The sequence below is a fragment of the Globicephala melas genome, chromosome X (genome assembly GCF_963455315.2).
Source record: "Globicephala melas chromosome X, mGloMel1.2, whole genome shotgun sequence".
Taxonomy (NCBI): domain Eukaryota; kingdom Metazoa; phylum Chordata; class Mammalia; order Artiodactyla; family Delphinidae; genus Globicephala; species Globicephala melas.
The window spans coordinates 1,774,152-1,789,627 of record NC_083335.1 but is presented as its reverse complement, the minus strand read 5'-3'; the positions used below and the strand labels follow the sequence as shown (position 1 = coordinate 1,789,627).

At 61.6% G+C, this 15,476-nt stretch overlaps 2 protein-coding genes across 4 annotated transcripts; both read right to left on the bottom strand.

Annotated features, from left to right (window-relative positions):
- Positions 1-2,301: 2,301 nt before the first annotated feature.
- On the bottom strand, positions 2,302-6,946 carry NAA10 (N-alpha-acetyltransferase 10, NatA catalytic subunit). 2 transcript variants are annotated; one of them, XM_060292798.2, is made up of 8 exons: positions 6,708-6,946; positions 6,131-6,229; positions 5,620-5,678; positions 4,686-4,731; positions 4,458-4,600; positions 4,099-4,143; positions 3,287-3,371; positions 2,302-2,640 (listed from the first exon to the last, which is right to left on the bottom strand). In XM_060292798.2, exons 1-8 carry the CDS (start codon positions 6,726-6,728, stop codon positions 2,404-2,406), a joined length of 735 nt encoding a protein of 244 aa, XP_060148781.1. In that variant the 5' UTR covers positions 6,729-6,946; the 3' UTR covers positions 2,302-2,403. The 2 variants fall into 2 exon arrangements, with proteins under 2 accessions (XP_060148781.1, XP_060148782.1); XM_060292799.1 differs by having other exon boundaries at positions 4,485-4,600; positions 6,708-6,943.
- Positions 6,947-7,194: 248 nt separating this feature from the next.
- RENBP (renin binding protein) lies at positions 7,195-14,324 on the bottom strand. 2 transcript variants are annotated; one of them, XM_060292805.2, is made up of 11 exons: positions 14,243-14,324; positions 13,860-13,969; positions 13,671-13,746; positions 13,503-13,578; positions 13,140-13,312; positions 11,624-11,848; positions 10,991-11,072; positions 10,500-10,675; positions 9,813-9,944; positions 7,465-7,552; positions 7,195-7,376 (listed from the first exon to the last, which is right to left on the bottom strand). In XM_060292805.2, exons 2-11 carry the CDS (start codon positions 13,964-13,966, stop codon positions 7,231-7,233), a joined length of 1,281 nt encoding a protein of 426 aa, XP_060148788.1. In that variant the 5' UTR covers positions 13,967-13,969; positions 14,243-14,324; the 3' UTR covers positions 7,195-7,230. The 2 variants fall into 2 exon arrangements, with proteins under 2 accessions (XP_060148788.1, XP_060148786.1); XM_060292803.2 differs by lacking the exon at positions 14,243-14,324 and having other exon boundaries at positions 13,860-14,227.
- Positions 14,325-15,476: the final 1,152 nt, after the last annotated feature.

Genomic DNA, 15,476 nt, shown 5'->3' with positions numbered 1-15,476 from the left:
CACTGGTGTCAAAACTCGAGTGACTAGCCCTGGCTTTTAGGACGCTTCTTTGGCATTTAAGGCCGAACTGCTTGCTCTGTCCTCAGCTCTATCGTTCCCCTTCCAAGAATCTAAATGGTGCAGAAGGGCAGGATCAGATCTGCGGGGCCTTGCTAAGCCTGTTGACAAGTGGAGTGAACACTTGGTCCTGAGGGGTGACCGCAGGGCTGACGTGGTCAGGTCTGCTGGGTGAAGGATGGACCAGAGGGAGAAGAGATCAATGGGGAGGTTGTTAACAGATGTCCACGTCAGATGAGAGCATGAATTGGACAGTGAGGCCACTCCCATTTTCCCACAAATGAGCTTTCCAGGAGAAGTTTCGCAACGGGGGTCCAGGTTGTGCACCTCTGTGTATAGGTTCATCCCCTGGGGAGACGTCCCCAGAGCCCACCCCCAGTCACACGGCTAGGGAACAGGAGTTCCTGCTTTTCCCACCCTCAGCCTTCCAGCCTCTGTTCGGCACCTAGCTACTGAAGCGGCCCCTCCCAGAGCCGGGTCCTGCAGAGAAGGAGAAAGTGCTGGGCCCCAAGGGTCAGTCGGGCCTGCGGCTTCCCCTCTCTGCCCTCCGCCCTCGCCTCAGCTCCCGCCTCCGCCCAGAAAACCCAACCGCCTGGGGGCGGCCGAGCGTCAACGTGCCCTCCTGGGACGCTGGACGCGGAGAGCAGAGGGAGGGCCCGACGAGGGAGGAAGGAGTGTGCCGCAAGGCACCGTGGGAGCCTCCGCGGGCTCCCTCCCGCCAGCGCTGGGGCGCGGCCGATGTAGCGCGCATGCTCTCCCCCTTGCCCGCCCCGCCCGCCCCGCCCGCCCCGCCCGCCCCGCCCGCCGCGCGGAGCCCAGCCCCGCCGCCGCCGTACCAATCAGAGCCTGGGAACGAAGCCCGGCGCGGCTTGCGAACCGAAAGGGACTGAAGCCAGGAGCGGAGGGCGGGGCGAGGCTCCGCCTCCGACAGCAAGCCCGCGATTTGAGCCAATCAGAACACAGCCTCCCTCCCCCCGCCAGCCCTCGCGTTAGCGGGCGCGCGCAGGCGCATCTTCCTATTTCCGGCCCGCTCACTAGCGTACCGGCTGTTAGTTGGTCACGTGGCAGGCGCCAGCCAGAGAGCGGATGGAGCTCCGTAGCAAATCATTCTGCGTAGCAGAGGAGCAGTGTGCCGTCTGCGGCAGCAGGCGCACAAGGTACAGTGACAGCTAAGGAGTGCTGAGCTCCGCTGGGAGGTGGGCGGCCCAGGCGGCCCGCCCAGGGATGAGGAGCAGCAAACAATGGCGCTGCAGCCAGAGGGAATGGCAGTGATGAAAGGCACAGGAGCCAATTTTAGGGTTAGAATTGAAGCTATGAAAAACAGAGGGCTTACAGGCTGCATGAAATGACATTATGCATTCGTCAAAACTCACGGGAGTGTACAACGCAGAGGGAAATGTAACTGTGGACTGTAGTTAACAATGTATCAATCTTGGCTCAAACACATGTTAACACTTGATACAAAATATTAATAGGAGAGGCTTCCCGGGTGGCGCAGTGGTTGAGAGTCCGCCTGCCGATGCAGGGGACGCGGGTTCGTGTCCCGGTCCGGGAAGATCCCACATGCTGCGGAGCGGCTGGGCCCGTGAGCCATGGCCGCTGAGCCTGCGCGTCCGGAGCCTGTGCTCCGCGATGGGAGAGGCCACAGCAGTGAGAGGCCCGCGTACCGCAAAAAAAAAAAAAAAAAATTAATAGGGGAAACTGAGGGGGACGGGGGGGGGCGGTCCACGGGAACTCTGTACTATCTGCTCACTTCTGTAAATGTAAAACCATGCTAGAAAGCAAGCCCACCGATTATTTTCAAATGAAGGCTTGGGTTAGGAAGTAGATTCAAGGGGTATCATGGTGATCGAACAGACAGGACTCGCTTTTGGTTTGCAGGGGAGGGAGGAATCAAGGACAGTTGCCAGGGCTCGAGCAACTGGGTAGCTGGTTGGGCCATTACCGAGATCAGACATTGGTAGAGAAGCTCAGCGAGCAGTTGGACTCAGGCATCTGGAACCTGGCAAGGCAGCGGCAGAGCAGGGCTCGGAAGAGGCTCCCAGAACTCCAGGGTTCCCTTCCCCCGGGACCCAAAGATGGCTCCAAGCTATCAGACATCTCCAAAGCCCCGACAAAGCTCTTCCCTTCTACTCGGGCTTGGCAGGAAGCACTGTGCCAAAAGGATGTGAGGTCCACATCCACAGGGATGCAGAAGAGCCAGAGAGGGGCATACACACACCCCCAAAAATGTGCACGCTCGCACAGGTAAACTCCCCAAGGCCACTGGGTGAAGTTTATTGTGAAACCTCTCGGGGTGAGGATGGGATGGGCAGGCCAGGGCAGGGAGAGAAGCATGTGCAGGCTCTAGGAGGCTGAGTCAGAGGCCTCTGAGCTGTCCTTGACATCGGTGCTCTCTGTGGTCTCGCTGACCTCACTGAGGTCTTTGCTGTCTCCACCGCTATCCTCCGCAGCCAGGCCCTTTTCCTCACGACTGGCCTCTCCCGAGCTCGGAAGCGAGTTGCCCTTGCCCTCCACCTTGTTCTCGATGGAGCCCAGCACCACGTGCCTGGCCTTCTCCTTCAGCTCCAGGTGCCGCCTCAGCTGCCACCAGGAGCCCGGGGAGAAACGGGAGTAAGGAGACAGCACCTAAGCCTCTAGACCACGAAGGCCCTCTCCTGCTGCCCGTGCCTTGTCCCTTGCTGGCGGCGGGGGGCAGGATGAGAGGCAGCAGAGCCAGGGCAGGAAACAGGACTGAGTCCGACTCCCAGCGGGGAGCCCTGGCACTGTCCCCTCTGGGCCTGTTTCCTGTCCTGTAAAGTGGAGGTGCTTACGGCTCCCTCACGAGGCTGCCGTGGAGCCCTCTGAACGGCCCGGGCCCCTGAGGAGCCTTGGGCAGAACCCTGACTTCTCTTCAGCCCGGTTTTGTCTGGCCCCTGAGCCTTGGAGGCCAGCCACAGCCGTCCCCAGGCCCCGCGTCTCTCAGCACGTCCAGGGGCCTCCACCCTCTCCTCTCACAGCAGCCTCTGGGCAGGACGGGCTTCTTCCTCGGAGAATGGAATCTTGGGCCGATGGCCTTCGTTAAAGCCCTGCCGAGGTCCGGCTCCCCGCCTGCCAGCTACGGAAGCTGAGGTGAGGAGGGCCAGGACTCCCGGCCACGCAGCCTCCAACTGTCCCAGGCCACCCCTGCTCGCCTTGACTGGGGACCGCGGCCCTGGCCCCGCAGGACTCTTACCTGCAGGACTCTTACCTCATCGGCCATCTGGGTGAGATCCCGCTTCATCGCGTATGCGTCTTCTCCATCTGCATAGTATTTGGGCTCCACTTCGCTGATCCTGGGGGCAGCAGGTGGAGAGAAGGAGGGCAACCCAAATCGGGGGCAATTCTCCTCAGCCTTCTGGTATCATCTGCTAGTGGGGCAGGGTGTCATTGCCCCCCCCAAGGACCCTTTGGGAGACATTTCCAACATGGTCTTCCCTCTGCTTTCTCCAACAGTAAGTAGCACCCAGCTCCTTTATTCCCCCCCACCACTGGCATCCTGCCACTGCCCCTCGTCCCTAACCTGGCCACCAAGGATCTGTGTCTGTGGTTTCCTGTGAACTGAAGCCCTGAATTTGGCAGTCCCCTCCCCTCCCCGCCCTGCTCCCTGTCACTTCCTGGGCATGCATGGCTGGCTCGTATGCCTAACAATTGGAACCGGGGAGGGGTGCTGCGGCCTGGGCCTCTGTTCTTGGTGGTCGTTACCAGGCAGCGTGGCCCCTAGCCCGAGCAGCTCAGGGGCCAAGCCTGCGCTGGGCAGTGTGTATGCAGACCTGGGCACCCTGCCAGCCTTAAGACCCTAGAACTGTCAACCACCAGAGGCATTTGCATCCAGGCCAAAGATCCTGCCTCAAATACCCAGCCCGGAGGCCACTTCCCTTCCCAACAGTCCCTCCTCGTCCCCCACCAAGCTGAAGCTGACGCTGTCTCAGTGGGCCCTCCACGGACAGCCCATCTCAGCCACCTGGATAAGCCAGACCTGGGGACCATCCCACTCCATGAGAAAAATCTAGATCTACTTACTGAAAGTTGAGGGTGTTGGAATAGAGGTGCAGAGCGGCCCGGTTACTGCAGGGGAATAAGGCACTGCTGAGCTGTACAGACGAGGCCAGGCAGGGACAGCACGTCCAGGTCCTGCCCCTCCTCCCGGTCCCCCTCCCCACTAAGCCCACTTCCCGATCTTCTCCAAAAGCCAAGGCAGCCCAGGATCCACATCGAGGCAGTATCCTCGCTGGTGGTGGTGGGATGAATTGGGAGATTGGGATTGACATATATACACGAATATGTATAAAATAGATAACTGATAAGAACCTGCTGTATAAAAATAAATAAAATAAAATTCAAAAAAGACCCAACAAAACAGACAGTATCCCCCTACCCACCCCCCTTCCCTCGGCCCTGGCTTCCACCTCTTCCTGACATGCAGAGAGACGTATTTGGCATTGAAGTTCTCGATCATGGCTCGGGAGGCCTGGTCCATCAGCTTCTGAGCCAGGCCAAGGCGCCGGTGGGAACGCTTCACAGCCTGGTGGGAGAAAGGTGGGACCTCGGGGCGGCTCCAACTAACTTCCGCCCCCGCCCCCACCAGACCCTGGGTGGGCCCTACGCACCAGCGAGGTGATGTGTCCATGGGGCACGTCGTCCGGGTCCTCTTCCCTAGAGCAAGAAGAAAGGAGAGGGGCTAGGCGTGAACCCCAAAGTGCGTCCAGTCCCGGGACAGGGGAGAGCCAGGACTCTCCAAACCCCAGGCAGCAGCCAAAAGACATGTGCAGCGTCAGTGGAATACTGTTCAGGGCTAAAACGAAAGGAGCTCTCGGGCTTCCCTGGTGGTGCAGTGGTTGAGAGTCCGCCTGCCGATGCAGGAGACACAGGTTCGTGCCCCGGTCCGGGAGGATCCCACGTGCCGCGGAGCGGCTGGGCCCGTGAGCCATGGCCGCTGAGCCTGCGCATCCGGAGCCTGTGCTCCGCAACGGGAGAGGCCACAGCAGTGAGAGGCCCAAGTACCGGAAAAAAAAAAAAAAAAAAAACTCTCAAGCCATGAAAAGATGTGGGGGGAGACTTCAATGCATATGACTTAAGTGAAAGGTGGTCTGAAATGGCTACACACTGTATGATTCTAATCATATGACCTTCTGGAGAAGGCGAAAGTATGGAGACAGTAAAGAGATCAGTGGTTCCCGGGGAGAGGGGAGGGAGGGAGGGAGGGAGGGCAGTGAAACTACTCTGTTTGATACTATAGTATCGGATACTTGTTATACCTTTGTCCACGGAGTGTAGAACTACTACTCAAAGAGTAAAACAATGTAACTATGGGTTTCTGCAATAATGTAACAGCATCGGTTCACCCATTGTAACAAATTTGCCACAAGATGTTAATGTGAGAGGAAACTGCACTAAACGAACAGTCTATTAATTAACAAAACGAAACAAACAAACCCAACCCAACCCAGGCAGCAGCCATCAGACGCGTGCGGTGTCGGTGTCCCTCCTTCCCCCACCCCCACGGCAGGCACCGGGCTTGTCCCTCCGTCCTTGGTGACTCACATTTTGGCCAGGACATACCCCACAATCTTCCCATTCTCATCCTCAGCGATGTAAGAGAGCTGGGTGACAGGGAGGAAAGAGAAGGCAGAAAACAAGTTCCTGTCAGAGCTGGAGGCGCCCTTATCGGACACCTGGCCCCAGCGCCTGCCTGTCGCTGTGTGCGTGACAGACAGAAGCCCATCGGGCAGCGAGTTCAGTGACAGCTCCTGACCTCCAGGCCAAGTGGCTTGGTTTTCCCACATCACACCGTGCCCCCTTTCCTTAACCCAGAAGAAGTGGACAGACACAGGTGGGAATACTGCCCCTACCTTGGCCCTGTTCTTCGGCCCTCTTCAAGGTGCCTCTATCCATCTCCCGCCACCCCAGCCGGAAACACTCAGGGCCTCATTGACCCATGCGCCCCCCGGACTCTTCACGACCTTGCGCGACCTCGCCGGCTCGTCCCAAGCCGACCCAGGGTGGAATTTCCTTGGCCTGGTTTCCCTCATCCCCAAATTCAACAGCTGCCCACCTGGGGCCAGGAAAGGCCATGGTAGAAATAATATTTCATCTGGTAGTTCTCGGGCAGGCACAGGAGGTTGCAGTGCTGCATGTTCATCAGGTCCTCTGGCTGCGGGAGAGGACGGCAGTGGAATGCAGTCAGGCTGGGGGCTGCGGTGACTAAGTAGGCCTCGGTCGTGTTAGAACCCTGCTCTGTCTACTCAGAGACCCCCGCCCCCCCACAGGGCTGGGCGGGCGCTGGGACTATCTGTCTCCGCACAGGCCTGGCCCACAGCCGCTGTGCAAAAACTGACTGTTCCAGGAATGAACGTTGAGCTCCAGGAAGCTCCCCGACACCATCCAACGGAAACCCGACATCCGGAAAGAAGGAGTTCGCAGCCCCGGCCCTGCGCCCCTGGCTCCCCCGGCCTCCTCTTCGGGTAGATCCAGCCCCACGGGGACGTGGCCTTCACTTTTCCGCGCCGGGCGGCCGAGGGCGCCCAGGGCGGCTAGCCCGGTGATCGGCCGGGCCCATCGGGAGCACGCGCACGCGGCCACCGGGCCCCGCTCCCACGCGGCGCGGACAGCCTCCGGCCCCGGCCCCTCACCCTTGCATTGCGGATGTTCATAACGGCGGCGGGGCTCGCGGCTCCCAGCGGGTCGTGAACGCGCAGTCAGCTGCCACCGCGCTCCGAAGCGACGCCGGGGCTGCCAGGCCGGGGCTGGGGCTGGGGCTGGGGCCGGGGCCGGGGCTGGGGCTGGATCTGGATCTGGATCTGGATCTGGGTCCAGGATCGCGGGGACGGCGGCGGAAGAGGAGGCGCGCGCCGGGCCCGGCCACCGGCCGGAAGTGCGCGCCGCCGAGCCCGCCCGCCGGGCCCGCCCTCCCGGCCGCTCGGCCATGCGCAGGGAGGGCCAAGGGCGGGGTGGGGCCGCTCCGCGGGGCGGGCCGGGCCAATGGCCGGGCGGGCCCCGGCGCGGGGCGGGCCTGTTGGCAGGGTGGGAGGGTCCAGCGCGCGGGGCGGGTCACTGGCAGGGCGAGCAGGTGCCCTCCAGCCAAAGGCGGCGGTTGGTCCCCCACCCGACACCCCACAGACGCTCACACACACGGGCAGTGGAGCAGGCTTGGCTTTATTCTGCGCCTCGGCGGGCGGGGTCGGCGGGCGGAGACCGGGCGCTGAGGGCCGGGGCCGGGGCCGAGGCCGGGGCGAGGCGGCTCAGCAGGTCACTCAGCATCTCCTCGCACATGGCGAGGCACCGCGGCACGTGGAAGCAGCCTGCGGGGAGAGGCGGGACGGCGGGTTGGGAGGGCCGTGGGCAGCCGAGTGCCCCGAGCCCCTGGGCCCCGCTCTTTCCCCCACTCACCTTTGAAAGGACCCCCCTTGATGGTGAGGGCGATCTTCCCTTCTCGGTTCAGGTAGCCAAACCATTCCCCGTACTCGGAATCGCGAAACTGCAATAACAGTGAGGCAGTGACAGGCAGCGCCTGCAGGAACCGCCCAGATGCCACAGGCCTGGGAAAGGGGCGTTCACCGGTCCCACTAAACCGCTACCTGGGGTCAGAGCCCGGGCTGACCCCCGGCTCCAGAATCAGTGCTCTTAAATGAGGTCCCGCCTCCTGGACAAATATGAAAGCAAGGGGCTTTTCCTTTTCCTTTTTCTTGTGGGGGGGGGGGGTGGTGGAGTTTTGAGTCTGCAGCTAGTTACCCCACCTGGGGAAGGGGCCGCAGGCTGTGAGATGAAACCTTGCAAGATGGAATTTAAAACAAAAACAAAAACAAAAACCCTGCTTCGGACTACTGAGCTTGCGCTCTAGAGCCCGTGCGCCACAAATACCGAAGCCCGCGCGCCTAGAGCCGGTGCTACCGACCGCAGTGAGAAGTCCGCGCGCAGCAACGAAGACCCAGCGCAGCCAAAAGTAAATAAATATAATTTTAAAAAATAACAATGTAAAAAGAAACGGAACCCTGAGGAAGTGCTGACCTGCCATGTAACTTTGTAACAAGTTATTCCTTTGGAGCTCCTGTTCCCTGCTTCAGAGGACTGTCTTGCCGTGGATGAGATTGTAGATAGCGCTACATTGTAGATATCCCGTACAGAGGTCTGACTTCTCCCTTGCTCACCACAGGTCCCAAACACATCTCCCCCTCCCTCGGAGCCACCTGAAGCCTGCCCCTGCCCAGCAGCTCTGTTGACCCTTTCCAAATTCCTCGCTTCTCTCCTGCCCAATTCCTTCCAGATGCTCCAGGATAGACCTCAGAGCCCTGGCCTAGGCCCTTCCTCCCCAGATAGACCCCCGAGTGGAACCCCTTCTCAGAAGGACCATAGAAGAAATCAGTGACATTGAAGTCCACTACCAAAAATGTCTTTTTAAATGGGGACCTATGAGTAGGTGTATTCTTCATAGGGGGTAAAACTAGTTCTGTATCTGTTCGTTCTATCTTCCCAGTGATATTACCCATGTCCTTACTTATTATTCGACTACTGGATATGACACGGGAAGATAACAAAGGATTTGACTGTTTTCCTGTCCAGCCTTTCCATGGATGTCTGAATTTTTGCTTTCTGTATTGTTATGACGATTAGTGCATAGTGAATTACCTGTTGTTTATAACTTTTGTGATTGTTCAGTACAATCTCTCTTTCTTGAAAATGTATTCCTTAAATTTCACTTTATGCGGTTAAGAGCATGTTCTCTATGAACGCATTCAATCTTAACATATGTCGCCTCTGGTCTTGTGGCTCCCGTGTTTGGAAGCAGTGACGAGCGTGTGCAGTACTTGGAGATGCCTCTCTAACCACAGCATAACACGAACACATTTGGAATTTACTGGCGACAAAGTCGGACGCTGCTAATACTGTGGTTCACTGCTTTCATTCATGATGGACGTGAAAGCTGGATTTCAGTTAGAGGTTAGTGCAAATAACGGTGGAATTTTCTCTCAGGTTTCAAAGCCCACAGACCTCAGAATAAGACCCCCCTGTTGTAATGCCTCCCGTACTGGGGTTTACTAATGGAGTGAGTCGTGGCTTTAGAAACACATCGGGAATCTTCCTTCGTTCCCCGTCACGCTCAGCGCCCGAGGTGCCCGTCGGCAGCAGCTGGCACAGCTCATCGCTCTGCTCACGGCACTTGGGCCTCTGCGGGGGGGCGGGGGGGCTGGCTTCCTTCCTACCTCGCAGATGATTCTCTCTCCTTTGCTGGGCCTGCCTATTCCCTCTTCTCCTTTCCTCCTGTACTCCAAGGTTACCTTGCCTCACGTGGCCAGCCCACACCTCTCCCGCTCGACCACACTCTGACCCCTGAGCCGCTGCAGCTCCCACCCCGGGCCAGGCCCCCACTCACTAGCCAGGATGACAGCCACAGCCCGGTCTCCCTGCCTTCGCCTAGTGCCCTCTGGCCTCCCCTCCTGAAGCCCCAGCTTTTTTCCTTCCCACTAGCCCCCCAGTCCCCTGACCTTGCTTTATTTCCCAGAGCTCTCATCACCATCTGTGTTTGCTGGTTTACTTGTTTATGGTCGGTCCCACCAGCACCAAATGTGAGCTCCAGTGGGGCAGGGGCCACTCTCTTGACTGAACGGAGGGCACCAGGGCCGGGACTTCCAGGAACTCTCAGACCTACTGAGGGAACACGTCCGGCGAGGGGGGGAAGGAGGGGGTGTGCCGTGCCTGCGGTCTCCTCCACACCGCTGAGGCCAGGAAGCAGCACTTACCTGGCGGAAAGTGTACTCGGCCACCTGGTAGAAGATGTTCAGCAAGGCGGAGTCCCCGCTCTCACTGTAGCCCATGAGGAAGGCGATCATGGCTTCGCTGTGCGGCCACCAGAGCTTCATGGCCCACTCCAGCTGAGAGCAGAGCGGAGGCAGGCATCTGAGAGCCCTGGACCCCACTCCACCACCCCTGTCAGCAGGAGAGTCACCCCCATCTTTCGGGCCCTGGCTCAGACTCCATCTGGCCCAAGCTCTTGGAGCTTAACCACGGGACGAACGCCTCTGGGGGCCTTAACCGCCCATCAGATCGCGACTAGCTTCCTGAGGCAGATGTAGCCCAAGCGGCCCCTCCCAAAGGGCAGGGCTGGGGTGGGCGCCCCTTGAGCCCTGGAATCGCAACCCCGGCTGCTCCCACTGCTGATGCCTTAGGGTCACTCAGAGAGCCTTTCCAAGATGAAGGGCCATGTGTCTCCGCGTGGGCATGGCCTGCGCTCCCTCACGGCCTCCCTGTGCATGTGAGCTTGAGGGCCACCGGCACAGGAGTCGAGCTTCCCACTGGGGTCACACCAGGCAGGTTCACTCCTCTGAGCCCCGGGTCCCCCTCTCTGAAATGGGTGATGACAACACGCACCTCCCTGGGCAGAAAGCCTTCGACAGGCTAGTACCATGTAGCCCTGGGTACATTCCCACCTGGGTGGGGCATAGGCCGTCAGCATCCTGGAAGTAGAAGAGACCTCCATGGTCGGGATCCCATCCAGAGCGGAAAGGCAACAATAGGAACTTGTCGATAACGTGGGCTCGAAGTTTGGGGTCACCTCTCCGGACGGCGTGACGGAGCAGGAACCAGCCAGCTTCCAGCGCGTGGCCTGGTGAGGGCTCGGGTAAGGTAGGCCGCGTGTCCTCCCCCAGGCGGGGGACTCAAGCGCTGTGCTGACCGCTGACTCCCTTCCTCTCTGCCCCACTGTGGGGCCTGCTTTGAGCCCCCCAGCCCTGCCGGTCTGCCCCAGAGTCACCCTCCTGCTGCTGACACGCCAGCGTGGGAGGCCCGTCCCTCCTCCCCTGCCTGGTCCTCGGTGCGCTGAGGGCGGAGGGAGGAGGGCACTCCCCGCATCTGGAGTCCAGAACCAAGGCTGAGCGCCCCCCTCCAACCGGGCCGCCCCCCAGCCCACCCCGCCCCTCACCTGGGTTCTGGTGTCTCCCCAGGCAGCCAGAAAGCCCCTCGCCATCCTCTGACACATTCTCCAGCACAGCCTGCCCACCCCTCTGCCGAGGGAGGAGTAGAAGGTAGCTTGGCCTTCAGCACCCCCTGACCCCCGCCCCATCATCCAACAAGAAAGACGCGCCCTCCCACGCCCCCTCCCTCCTGATCTGCAGGCTTGGGTGGCCTCACTCGGAGGGCCTTTGGAGGAGGAGCCGATTCACTCCCAAGGGTCTGGACCTGTCCTAACCCTTGCTTTGGGCCTGGGCCCCTGACGTGGGGAGCGTAAGGCACTGAGCGGAGGCTGAGACCGGGGGGACTGGGCTGTGCAGAGGCCTGGGACGAAGCTGAGTCCGGCCAGGCTTCCTGCTCCCTGACGTGCCTGGGGCTCTGGCACCCACCCCAGCTCCCCCGGGGCCCTCCTTCCCTTCCCGAGGGTTCTGGGCCGCACCTCGCCCCATCTCCCCAGTCTGTAAAGGGAGCCACCGGCGCCCGGCTCCGGGGGTGGGTGCGGGCGGAGGAGGCGCCCCGGGGGTGGGGCGTAGGGGGTCGCCCTGCCCCCCAGCTCCCCAGGCCCTGTCTGGCGGCCGCCGTCCGCCCGCTGCTCTGCCCCCACCTGCACGTGCCGCAGAATCCTCTGAGCGCACCAGTCCCCCAGCTCCGCGTAGCTGCCCGCCAGCTCGTCGTCGGCCTCCCCGAGCTGCTCCACCAGGCTGAGAAGCATCATGGGCACCGCCATGGACTCCGCGGCCGGGGCCCCAGGGAGCTGGGGCCGGCCCAGCCCAGAGGGGTCCTCCCGCACCCAGTGCACGATCTGATCCATCATCTCCACCGCTTCGCTCTGGGGAGGGATGAGGGGAGGCCCAGGCTGAGGCTGCATCCCATCTAGTCTGGTACCCCAGGTGCCGACCTGCTGGGTCGCCAGCCCTGCGGTGGGAGAACCATGTGCTCCCAGCCACTCATAGGACACCTTCACCAAGGCCTACTCTGGGCCTGGCCCCGGGCTGGGGGCTAGGGCTCCCACTCTGGGGGCGTAGACCATTCCCAGACAGTGAGGTCACGTTTGAAAGCAAGAGGGGGCCCAGGGAGGAGGGAGCGGCCCTGTCCCGGCCAGGGCAGGGCACGGATTGATCCCTGTGAAACTGAGCAGGACCCTGCAGAGCCTTCTGGGGGGTAGAGCCCCTGTGTCCCCCGCCTCTTGTCTGTAGAAAAGCTTTAGCCTCCAAGGCCTTCCGCGAGTTCCAAAGAGCAAATATAATCATAGAAGTGAGAAAATGCAGAAGCAGAGGAAAACAGATAAGCAACACAAAATAATAATAGTTTAGCCGTAAGAGAGAGTCATGGACCTTTAGTTACTCCTCAGGGGCTATAGATCATACCCTGAGTCATATCCCTGAGTTGTTTTGCAGATACTAAGACCCCCACCGGGCGGAAGAAGGTAAGGGCGTGCTGACCACCGGCGTGTAGACCCCAGACCACTGGAACCAGAAGGCTGATGATGTTGACTCCCTCCCGAAATACCACCTGGTTACCTCACCACCAAGCAGTCAGAAGAACGTCCATAAGCTGATCAGGTATCCCGCCACCCCCTCCCTCACCTTGCCTTCAAAAGCCCTTCCCTGGTGGCGCAGTGGTTGAGAGTCCGCCTGCCGATGCAGGGGACACGGGTTCGTGCCCCGGTCCGGGAAGATCCCACATGCCGTGGAGCGGCTGGGCCCGTGAGCCATGGCCACTGAGCCTGTGCGTCCGGAGCCTGTGCTCCGCAATGGGTGAGAGGACCGCGTACCGCAAAAAAAAAAAAAAAAAAAAAGCCCTTCCCCGGAAGCCATCGGGGAGTTAGGGTCTTTTGAGCAAGACCTGCCCTTTCCCCTTGCTTGGAGGCTCGCAATGAACCCTGCACTTTCCTTCACCCGTATACGCACAGTGACAGTACAGTGCAACAAGAGGGGGGGGGGTGTCACCAGCAGCCCTGGGCTGTGGGGGCCCAGAGTAAGGACTGACGGTGACGACAGACCCGGCCCTGCACGCAGGACCCAGGGAGGGGCTCGCATGCTGAATGGGAATGCTCTGGCAGCCGTGCCCAGGACAGACGAGGGCACGGAGACACGCAGGGCAGCCTTCCTCCCATGCACCTGGTACTGCGCGTCCCCTGTCACCCTCCACAGCTCATTCATGGCCATGGTGTAGAAACACTCGCTGAAGATGGTCCGCTGCACCTTGACCGGGCGGCCGTCCCTCGTCAGCACAAAGGCACACTTCTTTGCAGGAGGTGCCACTCGGGCATAACGCAGCAAAAATTCGCCACCTGCTGGTCGGGAAGGTGGCCTGCTAGAATTTGGGTGAGGATGCCACCGCCTCCCCCTTCCTCCCTACCTGCGAGCATACCGGGCCCTTTGCTGCTTCTAGACCCCTCTAAGAACTAGGCACCTAGGAGCACGCGTGCTACAGAGTGACTTGGAGCGGCCTCTGGGGAGATGGGGACCCGGAGGGGGCACCTGCTTTAGCCGCATTCAGAAGCTCAGGGCGGCGGAAGCGCTCAAGCTTGCGGTACAGGCGACAATACATCCACACCTGTGGGGGAGTGGAGGAAACACGGCTTAAGTCGGGAGCGGCCCAGTCCTCGGGGCCGGGATGACGGCAAGTCGCGGGTGCCCGTGTCGTACCTGCCTCCCCTGCAGCCAGACGTACTTGAGGTCGTCATACACCTGCCCGTCACGGCCAAGGCACGTGAAGAAGCCCCTGTGGGCCCCACGCAGTGTTAGCCGAGCCCAGCAGGCCTGAGTCAGCTGAGTGAGGTGGGGACTCAGCAGGGGCAGGGACCCCGCCCAGGGCCCGAGCAGGGCGAGGCGCACCCGTGCTCCTGGTCGTGGGAGTGCTCCAACCAGAAAGCCACCACGACATCCAGCTCGTGCTCCACCCGCTCCTTCCAGGCCTGCAGGGTCTCTCTCTCCTTCTCCATGTCCTGGGAAACTTGCACTTGGAGGCACGGCTCCCCCTCAGACCTCCCCATCTTTCCGGGTCCCAGCCTCCTCAGTGGGCCCCTTGGTGCCCCAGCTCACCCCAGGCTCGAGTGGACCCCAGGGCTGGGTCCCCCAGGCCCCCAGGCCTCGGGACCCAGCCCTGTGCGGGTCTGCCCTCCAGACCCAGACCCGCCCCAGGACTGACCCCGCCGCCCTGGGGCGCCTCCAGGAGAAGCCCTCCTCCCCCACCCCCTCCCGAGTCCCACACCACTGGCCTGCCACACTCGGAGACTCCCGCTCGTCCCCCCCTCTCCTCCAGGAAGGCGCTCGGAGCCGAGCTGGTCGCGGTCGCGTGACTGTCACTCAGCTGACCCAGCCTAGCCCCACCCACCCCTCCTCCCCGGGGTTCCGCCCGGGCCTGGGGGCAGAGCCCGCAGCGGGGGCTGGGCTTGGCCGGCTTGCGACTCCACCCCGGCCTCCAGCTGCGCCCCGACTCTTGGCCCACCCCACCTTTGGGCGGCAGAGTCCCGCGGAGCCCCTCTGCTGGGCAGCCTCCGCTCAAGATCCTCCCGGTGGGAAGTGCTGGGTGAGCTGGCAGGAGGAAGGTCCGGGACGGGGGGCGGGGGGGTCCAGCAGGGGGCTGGACAGGGCGGGGCGCGGGCCCCGGTGCAGCAGGAGAGAGCAGCTGGAACTGGCTGAACGCCTCGGCTCCTCTGACCTGGGCCCCACAGCGGGGCAAGTCCTCTCTGATGAACCAGCCCCTCAGCACCTGACCTGTTGGCCCCAGTGACGGCAGCTCGAAGGCCAGGCAAGAGGGGGCATCCTGGGCCCTCTCCGCCGTCACACCCCCGAGTTCTCCAGGTGTATCTTCTAGCACCCGTATCTGATTTTCACTTCACGGCTCTGTGACTGTCTGATTAGGTCAGGTGCTCTGAAGAAGGCTGGCCGAACTGTCACCTGCTTGCCCAGCCAACGGAAGAATTATGTGGAGGGGGCGTTCCAGGGACCCTGGGCTCCCAGTGGGGCTCAGGGAAGCTTGGCCTTTAGGGTCCGTCGCCCCGTCTTCCGGAAGGAGGGACAGCAGCCCAGGAGTGTCCTACAGCCCTGGGACAGGGGCCTGGCGCCCCTGCGGCTCCCGCAGCTGTGCGCTGGTCCCGACAGCACGGGGGACCGGCAGCTGGTGTGCCCTGTGGCTGCTGTGCCCCTCCACCCTCCGCCTTCCCTCGTGCCTGCGGAGGGGGGTCCCAGCCGTGGGCCCAGCTGCGCTGGTGTCAGCCGCCTGCCTGCGGATCCCCTGCCTTCCTGGCACTCTGTCTCCCTCATGCCTAGGCAAGGAGGAGCCTTGCTATGGGGAGGGTTCTAAGGTTCTTACGGGTGGCCCCCAGCCCTGGGTCCCAATCCCGAGGTGAGAGCCGGCGGCGTTCCCGTCCCTGTGCGGGGCTGGAGCCCAGTATTTTGAGACCGGTGCTGAAGACACCAGCCGCGTGGCCCTGGCCGTCCAGAGAGCCG

Coding starts and splice junctions, on each gene's coding strand:
- NAA10 (XM_060292798.2), bottom strand. CDS start 6,728: ATGAACATCCGCAATGCAAGG. Junction 4,601..4,685: donor ATGGACACATCACCTCGCTG/GTGCGTAGGGCC, acceptor TTCTCCCACCAG/GCTGTGAAGCGTTCCCACCG. Junction 3,372..4,098: donor TCCAACACCCTCAACTTTCA/GTAAGTAGATCT, acceptor TGCTGCCCCCAG/GATCAGCGAAGTGGAGCCCA.
- RENBP (XM_060292803.2), bottom strand. CDS start 14,017: ATGGGGAGGTCTGAGGGGGAGCCGTGCCTCCAAGTGCAAGTTTCCCAG. Junction 13,313..13,502: donor TCTGAATGCGGCTAAAGCAG/GTGCCCCCTCCG, acceptor CCCGACCAGCAG/GTGGCGAATTTTTGCTGCGT. Junction 10,676..10,990: donor GGGGAGACACCAGAACCCAG/GTGAGGGGCGGG, acceptor AGCCCTCACCAG/GCCACGCGCTGGAAGCTGGC.